Here is a 13097-nt window from a genome sequence, read left to right as displayed (position 1 = left end):
AGAACCATTTTCCACTTACAAACCTGAGCCTCCGAAACTGTAACCAGAAAAGGCAGGGAGAAGCCTCCGCGGGGCCTCTCTAGGAATCTCTTGGGAGGAAACAGGGCCGGAAAAGGTGGGGAGACGCCTCAGTGGGGCCTCTCTAGGAATCTCCTGGGAGGAAACAGGGCCTCCACCCTCCCTGTGGTTTACCCAATCGCAAGCATTATTTGCTTTTACATTGATTCCTATGGAAAAAAATGCTTCTTCTTACAAACCTGGTCACAGAACGAATTAAGTTCGTAAGTAGAGGTACCACTGTACTTTTTAAAAATATTGAACTTCTGGGAACCTTTTTTTAAAAGTCCTATGTATGGATGCGCCCAATCATCTATCCAGAAGCTAAGGGATGCTGAGAAATCACTGTTACTGCCTCAAATTCTAAATTTCTAAATTTCTTTTCCGTTTTGTCTTATTTCTTCTAGACTTACAGTGAGCGTAGTCCCCATTTACTTGTGTTGGTTTCCTTTTCGCTCAGCTTTCGTGCTTTACCATCTTGGATTTCTGGAGCTGTCGTTTCCTGAAGAGCATTCCTGTAAAGGGGTGATTTCGATTTTGGATTAAAAAGGCCCTGCTCGTTCAGGTTGGTTCTAGGAGAGATCATTGCTTCTCAACCTTTGTGATGTTAAGATATAGGCATGTTGGCTTCCATAATTCCCCGGCTACCGTAATTTAAGATATATGGAATTCGACTTCCAGAATTCCCCAGCCAGGATGCTAACTGGGGAATTCTGGAAATTGAAGTCCACACATTTTAAAGGTGCCTAAATTGAGAAATATTGCTCTAGACCACAGGTGTCAAACTCAAGGTCTGGGGGCCGGATTCGGCCTGTAGATTGCTTAGATCTGGCCCACTGGGCCGCCTGGAAACAGTAAAGGACCGGTCCACGGTGCCTCCATTTTCGCTGGCAGAAGGGTTGCAGGAGGCCATGGCAGCCGGAAACGGAGCTCGGGAGCCACACTGCGGATTGCTTGGGCCCCCACAGGCACGCCTGACAAAAGTGATGTTGAGCTGGCCACGCCCCCTGCCCCTCCTCCCAAGGTTAAACACAACCCTGATGCAGCCCTCAATGAAGTTGAGTTTGACACCCTTGCTCTAGACTGACATGTTGGCAGGCTTCAGCGGAGTCACAATTCACCTGCTTATTCTTTAACCACATGGAACCATGATGGCAAACCTATGGCACCCATGCCAGAGGTGGCATGTAGAGCCCCCTCTCTGGGCTTGTGCGCTGTTGCTAGCTGCTCTTTTGGTTTCCAGCGCGCTCATGTGTGCCTGCCAGCTGGTCTTTGCAGGTGTTGGCCCTAAAAACAGCCAAAAAAGAGGTGCTTTTCGGGCTGTTTTCAGGCTGGTTTCCAAAAACGGCTTGGAGAAACAGCCCCCAAAACAGCCTGAAAAATGACCTGAAAACAGCTCGAAAAACGATCTGAAAATGGCCCAAAACACAGGCATGCATGCACTAGCCATCTGATCTTTGGATTTCTGGCGTGCGCACATGCACGTCTGTTCTGGTTTGGGCACTTGGTGCCGCAAAGGTCCACCCTCAATGACATAGAACAAACCTTCCTTCTGTGTTTAAAGAAATTAGTGGCTTCTAAGGGGAGGAGCTCCCGTCTTTGAGGCGCCAGGAAGAAAAAATGAGACTCACTCTAATTCAAGTTGTTCTTCCTCCGACTCCGTCCAGGAAGTTGAGCTAATGAGGCGCTGTAGGGAGGGCCGTTTTTCTCCTTGTTTGGTTCCTCTGACGCTCCTAAGGACAGGAGAATCAAACTGGCTGAAAGAACTTTCGGCTGCTTTTTTTTCATGAAATATTCTCTCTCCAAGAAAAGTACAGGAAGGAAGGAAGAGCAAGAAGGAAGGAAGAGAGAGGAAAAAAAGAGAGGGAGGCAGAGAACAGGGGAGGGAAGGGGGAAGATGAGGGAAGGAAAGGAGAGGGAAGGTTTAGTAGAGGAGGGGAGAGAAAGGGAAGGAGAGGAGCAGGTGTTAGGAGCAGAATCTCCTGACTCTGGCACACTGCAACGGTCATAAGTATGAGTCAGTTGCCAAGCCTCTGAATTTCGATCATGAAACCCTGGGGAGGCTGCAACCATCGTTAAGTGTAAAAAATGGTCATGTCATTTATTTCAGGGCCACTGTAACTTTGAACAATCACTAAATGAACTTTTGTAAGTGGAGAACTACCTGTACATTTTTGTATACCCCGTTCAGTGCACAATTGCATTTCAATGCCATAACATTCTACTGAGAAAATATGAGTTATTATTATTATCATTTATTAGACTTGTATGCCGCCCTTCTCCGAAGGCTCTGATTTCAATTAATATATACTGACTCAAAGAAGCAAAACTAAGGCCGTTTCCATCCTCATTTCTTGGAGCGCCAAGCATGGCATAGTGGTTTATTCCAGCTGTAGGGCAAACTCATCTGGAAGAAGCCAGGTTTTGGAAATTTCCTTCTGTCGCTATCTTAGATGTCACGCATAGACAGATACAAAATGCTCTTACATACCAACTCGAGCGCCTGTTGAATTTTTCATTCCGGTTGCTTCCGTCCGTTTCGTTCATCTGAGCCTTTGCAGGAACAGGGGGAGGGAAGAGGAGAGGTAGGTCACCATCTAAGTAGCGGCTGACCCTTTGGAAGTTAAGGATCGGTCAAGTACTGGGAAACACCTACATACCAGTTGCAAAAAAGTGATTGCGTTTCCATTATTGTTCCTAGGCAAGGGCGCAGTGCTAACTCTGCGTAGTGATGAAGGCTACACAAGACAAGAAATACACTATTTGATCAGTTAGGTATCGCACATCCTGCAGGGCTCCTGCGGTTCTTCTAGGCTTGTAATGGCGGACCTGTGGCACGTAGCGTCCTCTCTGTGGAAGCCGTCGACTCAATTTAGCTCTGCTGTGCATGTGCGCGCACTTCCCGCTGATCATCAGGTCTCTGCTGTGCATGTGCGGGGGTAGGTGGGGCACGTTTGGGGAAGCTGCAGGGGGCATGCGGGGGCAGGCATGGAAGGCGGGGGGCATGCAGGAGGTGGTGCATGCATGCACGGGAGCTGCACATGCATGCAGGGGTGGGGCGCATGCAGGGGCACGCATATGCAGGGGCGCAGGGGCATTGCATTTTGAGAATTCGGAGGGGCGTGCGCATGCACACATTTTGGCCACTCGGTCCAAAATGTGTGCATCACTGTCCTAAGCAAAGGTGAGGCTTGTCTGAATGAAGCAGAACTTCTAAACCAGTGTTTTTCAATCTAGGGGTGACATTTTTTACCATATTTAAGGGGTTGTTACAAAGAAGAGGAAGTCAAAGTATTCTCCAAAGGTCCTGAAGGTTGGACAAGAAACAATGGGTGGAAACTAATCAAGGAGAGAAGCAGAACTAAGGAGAAATGTCCTCATAGTGAGAACAATTAACCAGTGGAACAGCTTGCCTCCAGAAGCTGTGAATGCTCCAACACTGGAAGTTTTTAAGAAGATGTTGGCTAACCATTTGTCTGATTTAGTGTAGGGTTTCCTGCCTGAGCAGCGGTTGGACCAGAAGACCTCCAAGGTCCCTTCCAACTGTTATTCTGTTCTGAACCTTGGTATCTTTAAAATGGGTGGACTTCAACTCCCAGAATTCTGGGAGTTGCAGTCCACCCATCCTAAAATTGACAGGGTTGAAAAACACAAATTTAAGAAGTTGCATGGAGGTCCAGCGCGGATTTCGCAAACAGGTATTCATCACTGAACAGAATATACCGTAAAAACTCTACAGAGCTCAAATCTTCGGCCCAGCTCTCTTTTCTACATCCAGCCTCTCTTTTTATTATCAGTAGTACAATTAAAGAGAGAGCGAACAATACTCCATGATTCTTTCTCGCATAGAGCTTCACTTATCCGGGCCATATAAAGAAGGGGTTCCCCAACCTTTGGGGCACCAGGAACCAACTGGAAACAATTTTTCCTTGGACCAGGTGGGGATGGCCATGGTTTTTGGCACTTATCTAGAATTTTGCACATGCATTGATGGATCCTAACAGGCCACGGATCGGTACTGGTTAGCAGCCCAGAGGTTTGGGGGGGGGGGGGGTGTCCCCTGTTGTAAATTATGGGATTTAAGCAAACATTCGAAGCGACGTACTGCAATCGTTAATGGGAGCACTAAAAGCAACAAAGGTTCACAGATTTTAGATAGGAAAAGGATTACATTTTCCACTCAGTTCCTCAGCATCTATTTAATGAAATGTAATCTGCTTTTTTCCCATCAGCCACAATAACTGATCATCAATTGTGGATAAAACAACATTACAAGTATTTAATATTTCTCCAGAGAAATATATGGTTCGGACTACCATAGTTATTTTTTAAAAGATTTTTTTTTGAAAAAAAAAAATCCATGGGTTCATTTCACATATGAGATGATCCCAATTGCTGCAGAAACTAAATTACGAGCAGGATTTGTAACGTGACTCGCAAGGTCAATATTGGTATTTCACACTGTAATTTTGTTCACACTTAAGAACAATTTGGGAGAGAGGTTTAGGTGAGGAATTGGTTGGCAAATGAATCAATAGCACAAGTAAAAGGCTAAAGAAATGCACAGACACCTTCCTTGATTTTTTTTAAAATTCTTACAACCAACTTGAATTTCCTGCTTAATTAATATACAGTTTTTTTTCAAAATCACATTACTTAGCCCAATTTCCCTTCTTTCCCACCAGATCACCAATTTAGGTCTGATCTTAGTGAAGCCAGTGAAAATGGATCATTCTCAATTGCAGGATCCAATCGGGGTCAGTCACCGGGACCCAAAATTGACTCTTCCAAGTTTTTGGATTCATGCTGGAGCCCATCTTCACGGAACATCTCTCTACCAAGAGGGTGTGCTTTGGGCTATTCGTGTGTGTGGGTATGTGTTTGTGTGTGTGTGAGAGAGAAAGAGAGATATTTATTTGATGTCTGGTTGTGTGTGGCTTTTTAGTGTTGATTGGGGTATTGATAGCCAATCAACAACTAAAAAGCCACATACAATCAGACACCATATAAATCAGGGGTGGGCTGCTACTGGTTCACCCCGGATCGGGTGAAATGGTAGTGGCAGCGTTGGGAGGCTCCACCCACCAACCCAGACATCATCATGGATGATCTGCGCATGAGCAGAAGCGCTGGGCGCACAGTCACAGTTCCGAACTGGTAGGGAAGGTAAATGAAACCCACTACTGATATAAATGTCGCATACAAAATAGCCCAAAATACACATATTCTGGTAGAGAGAAATTCCCTGAGGATGGGCTCCAGCACATCTCCGAAAGTTCAGAAGACTAAATCTCTGGGTCCGATGACTGACTCAGATTGGATTCTGCAACATTATCCCGAGACATGTTTATTTGCCTTCATTTGTGCTTCTCAATTGCATCTAATGGTTCACTAGAAATGTAAATTTAAAGTTGGAGCACAAATCTACGCTCCAATTATCACCCCATCCTTCCAGAGGAGAGTGTGTGCAAAGAAATTGTATTTCAAAGTAGCTTAAGTCATGATAAACATGGAAATACAACTTTTTCACGTCTCAAGGTTAATATTTAAGATACTTTTCTGAAATCCAGATGGCTGTTTTATTTGATTTACCAGCAATGTGGAATTTGATAACGGATGAGCATATTTTACATGCCCCATCTGAATTTGTAAATACTTTTTTTGGAAACCAGAATGAAATGTCATAAAGACATTTTAATCTACATGAGCTATTTGCGTACCATTTTATATTCGTCAGTTTACTTTAGTCAGTTATGCAGAAAACAAAGCATCAAATTCTCCAAGCAAGGAATTTGGTTCTGTGATGCCCTGAAAACCATGAACATTGTTCTTTGACTTTTCACCACATATTAACTGCAGATAATAATAATAATAATAATAATAATAATAATAATAATAATAATAATTAATAATAATTTATTAGATTTGTATGCCGCCCCTCTCCGAAGACTCGGGGCAGCTTGAATTGAAATACCTAATATCACCCATTACATGAACTAATATTTAGAAAGATCACAAATACAGAATTCTGGTAAACACTAAGAGCAATTTGGAAAAAAACCAAAACAACAACAAAGAAAAAAACCCCCAAAAGAGACTGAATTGAAAAGACCTGGCTACAAAATAGTACAAGTTCAAGGTATTGTTGTGATCCACCAGCAGCCTGCGCAGTTGGCACCCGAGTTGGACAGATATTATGCAAGAAAACGGTGCCAATTTTCAGGCACATCACTGGAAATTTTACAGGATTTGGATTATGCATTTTGCAAGGCTGCAAAGAGAGAGAGAGAGAGACAGAAAAGAAACTGCAAGAATTGCTCAGAAGTATTACAATTGGATTGCGAAGGCAGAGCGCAGCACATAACAATGTGCACAAAGCAAGAAGCTTGCGACGCGTGTACCTTGATAGAACCAGAGTGTTTTTTAATCGAAGAGTCATCTGAAAGTGCAAGAGAAGTAGAAGAATAAACATTAATCAGGGAAGCAAGGAACTTCAATCAAACTAGAAGAGGGACTCTGTAGGAAGGACAGGGATCTCTGTAGCTGAGTCTAAATTCGGGGTAATGAATTGATTTGGAGAAGATATCCAGAGTGGGATCACCTCTTCCATCGCAGAACTCACGCCCAATTTCTTTGCCTTTTCTTAGGTGCCCCTATCTGGCATGGCGAGTGAAGACCAATAGTTCTGAAGATCAGCCACAAACCTTCCCCACCATGAAAATCTTACCTGTGGAGGTTGTGAGAGTTCCAACACTTGAGACTTTCAAGGGGAGACTGGACTGCCATTTGTCCAAAATGGAGTAGGGACTCCTGCTATAGCAGGGGTTGGACTAGATGACCTGCAAGGTCCCTTCCAACTCTAATAATCTGGAATTTGCCCCAAGGCTGCATCCTCTGACACCAGTTGTCCCAAAAGTGCTTTTTCCAAAAGGCAACTGGACTCTTACTTTTCCTCGAGTGGTGGAGGGTGGAAGGATTTATATTCCTGGACATTAGCACAGATAAATCTCCAAGTGGCCACAGTGACCATCAGAGAGAGTGCTAACCACTAGAAGACTGCAAGGAATATATACTGCTAAAATAAATAAATAAAGGGAACACTTAAACAATACAATATAACTCCAAGTAAATCAAATTTCTGTGAAATCAAACTGTCCACTGATTGACAATCAATCTCACAGGCTGTTGTGCACATTCAGCTTTGTACAGAACAAAGTATTCAATGAGAATATTTCATTCATTCAGATGTAGGATGTGTTGAGTGTTCCCTTAATTTTTTTGAGCAGTGTAAATCCTTCCCTTCCTCCCCCATTCAGTCAGAATGGAAGAAGCTTCTAGGATGAGAAGGGAAGCGTCTTCAAGAAAAACAAAGGCCAGTTGCCTTTTGCATTTTATGTGCCCTGGGAGCTTAACCACTGAAGAGAAATTCCTTGAGTGCCCAATCACACTTATTTATTTATTTATTTTTAATTTATTCAATTTTTATGCCGCCCTTCTCCTTAGACTCAGGGCGGCTTACAACATGTTAGCAATAGCACTTTTTAACAGAGCCAGCATATTGCCCCCACAACCCAGGTCCTCATTTGACCCACCTCAGAAGGATGGAAGGCTGAGTCAACCTTGAGCCGGTGATGAGATTTGAACCGCTGACCTTCAGATCTACAGTCAGCTTCAGTGGCCTGCAGTACAGCACTCTACTTGCTGCGTCATCCCGGTTCTATTAAGTCATACACTTGGCCAAGAAATAATTCTAATTCTTCTGAAAAAAATGAACAGAGGAACCTGCCATGCAAGGAGGAAGTAGCTCCAAGATGTTTGCAAAGGGAAGGCCAATAGGATGACTACAAACGTTGACCGAAACCTCACCTCTTTTTATCGGCAATTCACATTGAAAGGTGTGGGGGGTTTGATTCACTGGCTGTGGCTATCTTAACCCTCCCCTGCAGACAGCTCTGGAATTACAAATCAGAAAAATATAACCTGCAGGAGAAAGCTCTGTGGCCTCCCTTTCCCCCTTTTGTCAAATCAACTTAGCTGGATTGAGAGATGGGGCTGTGTTTCATATAAAAAGTCCGGCATGATCATGTAATAATGGAAATAGCTGAAAGAGGCACCATTGAGCCTCGCTGGCGCAGTGTTTAGAGTGCCGTACTGCAAGGTTACTTCTGCTGACTTGCCAACTTCCTATAATTTGGTGGTTCGAATCTAACCAGGTTCAAGGTTGGATTCAGCCTTCCATCCTTCAAGGGTGGGTATAATGAGGACTTCCAGATTGTTGGGGGCAAGAGGCTGATTCGATAAACCGCTTAGAAAAGGTGTAAAAATCTAACGGCTATTGCTACTGCTTGATTTGAGCCTAGGACATGGCATTATCGGACTTCCACACATATACTCAACATCTGATTATTTAGACCAGGATCCTCCAAACTTAGCAACTTTAAGACTTGTGGACTTCAACTCCTGGAGTTCCCCAGCCACCTGGCTGGGAAACTCTGGGAGTTCAATTCCAAAGTTGTCAAGTTTGGAAGCTCCTGATTCAGCCCACTGATCTTGCCCTGGAAAGAAAAAGCAGGGACGATGATGTCGCCCTTGTTTCAGTCCACATCACTTTGGTGGTTACCTCGGTCCCCCAAAGAGCTGAAGCACTTCTCATTCTGGAGTAATAGCTCCTTCAGCTCTTCCAGTTCTGCGTGCTCTCTTGCGTATGTACGCTTTAAGTTTTCCACGTGCTGAATCATCACTTCTACTGCCTTACTGACCCGGCTTTCCTACGGAAGAAAAGGTAGGGAAGGACAGAGGGTGGTGTTCTACATTTAGGCAAGAAAAACAAAACGCACGGGTACAGCATATGTGGTACCTCGCTCAATAGTGTTGTGGTTAGCTCTGGCCCAGCTCCTGCCCCAAGGACTGTGGATGTGGGGGAGACATCCACATGCTGCAGGCCTGTTTTGCCCCCGGTGGAATCTGCTGATGAAGGCTCCTCTGACCAAGAAGACATGAGTGACAGGGAGGAGGAGAGTGTGGCAGACAGCTCAGAAGGAGATCAATTATCTAGCTCCTCCTTGGATTCAGAACAAGAGTTAATGATGCAGCCACGCATGCGGAGAGTGATGCATAGGCAGCAACAACTGAGAGATTATTATCAAAGAAAATGAGGCCACCTGTGGTTGGGTGGGGCTGTGGTCATTAATGAGGCTGCTATAAATAGCAACCTGTGGGTTTGGCCATTGTGGAGGATTATCTGATCCTTGTGTTTCGTGACTGCTTTACTGACTTTGACCTTTTGTGTGCTGATTTTTCCCCACTTTGAAACTAAACCAGGGCAAAGTGTGTTTCACTTTGTGAAAGAAGAAGGACTGTGAATTGCCTCGCAGCTGCAAGCTAAGTATCACAGAACTGATAAGGGACTTGTACAAATGACCAGTTTGTTTGGAGACGAGTGCTCTTTGCTATACCAAAAGAAGGCTTGGTTTAAGTGAATTTTCATTATAAAGAACATTGCTTTGAATTTTCAAACGTGTGTGTGTCTGAAATGTGTACCTGTGAATTTTTGGGAGGATTCTACCAGAGAGCCCGACAGAACAAATAGTAGTAACTGTGAGATGGATCTTGGAGTCCCAGTGGACAACCATTTAAGTATGAGCCAGCAGTGTGCAGCAGCTGCCAAAAAAGCCAACACAGTTCTAGGCTGCGTTAACAGAGGGATAGAATCAAGATCATATGAAGTTAATACCACTATATAATGCCTTGGTAAGGCCACACTTGGAATACTGCATTCAATATTGGTCGCCACAATGTAAAAAGGATGTTGAGACCCTAGAAAGAGTGCAGAGAAGAGCAACAAAGATGATCAGGGCACTGGACGCTAAAACATACGAAGAATGGTTGCAGGAACTGGGTATGTCTAGTTTTAATGAAAAGAAGGATTAGGGGAGACATGATAGCAGTGTTCCAATATCTCAGGGGCTGCCACAAAAGAAGAGGGAGTCAACCTATTCTCCAAAGCACCTGCCATAGGACAAGAAGCAATGGATTGAAACTAATCAAGGAGAGAAGCAACTTAGAACAAGGAGAAATTTCCTGACAGTGAAAACAATTAATCAATAGAACAGATTGTCTCTTCTGGAATGTGAATGCTCTTAACACTGGAAGTTTTTAAGAAGAGATTGGATAATCATTTGTTTGAAGTGGCTTAGTGTTTCCTGCCTGAACAGGTGGTTGGACTAAAAGACATCCAAGGTTCCTTCCAACTCTGTTATTCCAAATTCTTGCCTTCGTTGACAGTTTCATTGGGGTGGGGGAAAGTGGACTTATATACGAATGAGACCATAACAAGACACCCATCTTCTTTTGAGTAAAAAAAATCAAAGACTGCATATCAAAGCCATCCCAAGTACTCTGGTTAATGTTCAATGGACAGAAAGACTCAGACTACTACAAAAAATGGGAAACGTGGTATAAATGGACCAAAGAAGTATTATGATATGTAAAATGCAAAAAAATAATTAAAACATATTTTTAAAATTGAATAATCAATTATGTATGTGTGTGTATACAGTATATATATTCCTTTTCATTATCAGCAAAAATATGTTACACGCACGCACGCACACACACACACACACACGTCACATGTTTTTGCTGAATTTGAAAATTAAGCGAGACAAGGATAGATTTATTTCGGCCTTGTTCTGGCCTCATCAGCTAGCCATTCACTAGGATTTGAACTTGTAGCCTTTGCTTTGTAAGGCAGAAAATTAACCTCTAGGGCTAGGCTACAGTATCTAATCCCTTCAGTTTTGTACCAGGGAAGAGTTATATGTTTTTTCTTTTCGACAGAAAAATCATACATACATACATACATACATACATACATACATACATACATACATACATAGACGCATATTCATACATATACATATATTTTCTGCATGATTATTTGCAAGAACGCCCACATCCATAAAACCCAGCCAGGCGGCAACATCTAATCAACATCTGTCAGATGTTGACCCGCTAAACCAGGCCTGATTTATCATTGTGAAGGAGACAAGAAAGTCCCAGGGATGTAGATTGGTTTGGGTGGTAGGCCTTGCCTTCTCCATACGTGCGCATTGGAAAAAGACAGCAGGTGGGCCCATGAAGTTACCAGGAATCAAACTCAACTTGGAGAAGACCTTTCGATTCTTTACAACTTTGGGGGGGACAACCTACCTGATGAACAGCTCCCAACATTTCTGCTTTGCTGGCGATTCTGGTGGCATGCTGATCAAACAGGTCCAGATTCTTCTGAAGCTTCTTAACTATCTCCTGCACCTGATTATCTTCACTGAGAGAGGCTAAAGACTGAACAAAGAACATCAGGGATGTGCATGCAAACAGAAGACAAGCGTTGTGCTCCACACACCAATTGAGAAACAATGAATGGGACATTTAGCTCTAAAATGATTTTTGAGCCCTGTTTTCAACAGTGTAATTGCCATTCTGTTAGGAGTGTGTGTAAAACTAGTTGGGTTTTCCAACATATAACTTAAGCCAGCAATGCATAGTTAAGAGCTTTAAGAGCAGGTGCTGCAATCAGCTATAAAAGGGAGTCAGCAGCTTCCCTCTCTCTCAAAGCCTAGAGTTTTGAGACTCTTCCTGATATCTCTCTTATTTTATGCTGGTTTGTCTAGCATTCATTCTATTGTAAGGACTACTATGTGTAGTAAGAACTACATGTTCTAATGTTAGTCTGTATATATATTAATTGTGGCTGGAATTGTATATGTATTAAGAATATTGATTGCTGTATTTGTGAATGACTAGGACTGTTACTGATTACGATATATGCTTAATGTAAATAATAATTATACATTTAATGTATGTGGTCTGGTTATTTGGAGTACTGCTGATACCTCTAGAATATTACCTGGATATCCTCCACCTCCACATTTTCCGTTGCGCAGGGATAACACAGCTCATCCTCTAACACATTTGCATCAATAAATCCATTAGCATCCAGTACAGAGAAACCTCTTTGTCTGTGGCTAGATATCTGCATAATAGTGTCTTCAAAGCAGTATAAATGGCTATTATTTAATAAAGGTCGACCCCACCTCTTCTCAGGAACTCAAGGGAGAGAGCTCTTTCATTTTATACCCATTCTGTAAGCCATGGTGGGCTGATAGAACAGACTGACCCAGAGCTAATGGAGCTGAAGATGGACTATTAGGATCTGGATCTTAGTGCTAGTCCTACATTTTCACAATTACACCACAGTGGTTCTTGTAGCTTCTAGCTTTCTCTTAGTCTAAGACCTTCACCGTTTTCCACCCATTAGCTCAAACTACCCTGGGCTACTTTGAAGAATTGGCTTCCTTTTGGGTTCTATTGTTTCAGACTTACCGTGTTTCCCTGAAAATAAGACCAGGCCTTATATTAATTTTTGCATTAGGGCTTATTTTGGGGGAAATACGATAGATACAGGACATTTGCTGTTGTTTTTTACTCTCTCACTTTAAGAATGGCCAAAGCTGAGAAAGACTGATCTAGAAGTTAGGTCTGCCTTCACCCTCTGAAGCAATAGATGCATATAGCAGAACCCATCTTCCTCCTTCTTACATCAAGTAGTTTCAAGGCGCCATCAATTTCTTTCTTCAGGTTCCCTTCTGCCAGATCCCGAGATCGTTCTTCAAGCCTGACCCTCTTCTCTAAAGTAAAGAGGTCACACTTGAATCCAAGAGACAGCCTTAGAAATTCAGCCTGGAAAACAGAAGAAGAGCAAGCATCCTTACTAGGCAGAATACCAATTGGCTAATCTTTTTCTGGGCAAAAATAAATAAAAATTGGTTATTGATTCTAGCAGGAAGAATTCTCAAGTTGAATTCTGCATGATTTTGAGCCCAAAAATAAGGATAAACTTTCTGACAGTGAGAACAATCAATCCATCATTGGAGACTTTCAAGAAGAGACTTGATAGTCACTTGTCTGAAATGGTATAGGGTCTGCTGCCTGAGCAGATGATCTACAAGATCCCTTCCAACTCTGTTATTCTGTACCTG

At 43.0% G+C, this 13097-nt stretch overlaps 1 protein-coding gene across 4 annotated transcripts in view; it reads right to left on the bottom strand.

Moving 5' to 3' along the window:
- IRAG2 (inositol 1,4,5-triphosphate receptor associated 2) overlaps positions 1-13097 on the bottom strand; it is a 67483-nt gene that overhangs the window by 1267 nt on the left and 53119 nt on the right. For 2 of the 4 annotated variants that reach the window (XM_070754369.1, XM_070754370.1), the window contains 5 exons: positions 12658-12798; positions 11269-11400; positions 2549-2610; positions 1689-1790; positions 471-572 (listed from right to left, as the gene is read on the bottom strand). In XM_070754369.1, coding sequence (XP_070610470.1) covers positions 471-572; positions 1689-1790; positions 2549-2610; positions 11269-11400; positions 12658-12798 — 539 coding nt within the window. Of the gene's footprint in view, positions 1-470; positions 573-1688; positions 1791-2548; positions 2611-2717; positions 2796-6458; positions 6497-8677; positions 8826-11268; positions 11401-12657; positions 12799-13097 lie in introns of all 4 variants that reach the window. The other 2 variants (XM_070754367.1, XM_070754368.1) reach the window with 2 other exon arrangements.

Source organism: Erythrolamprus reginae, chromosome 6 (assembly GCF_031021105.1).
Source record: "Erythrolamprus reginae isolate rEryReg1 chromosome 6, rEryReg1.hap1, whole genome shotgun sequence".
In the NCBI taxonomy this organism is placed as follows: Eukaryota; Metazoa; Chordata; class Lepidosauria; order Squamata; family Dipsadidae; genus Erythrolamprus; species Erythrolamprus reginae.
The sequence above is the reverse complement of the archived record's forward strand: the minus strand, read 5'-3'. Positions and strand labels throughout refer to the sequence as shown.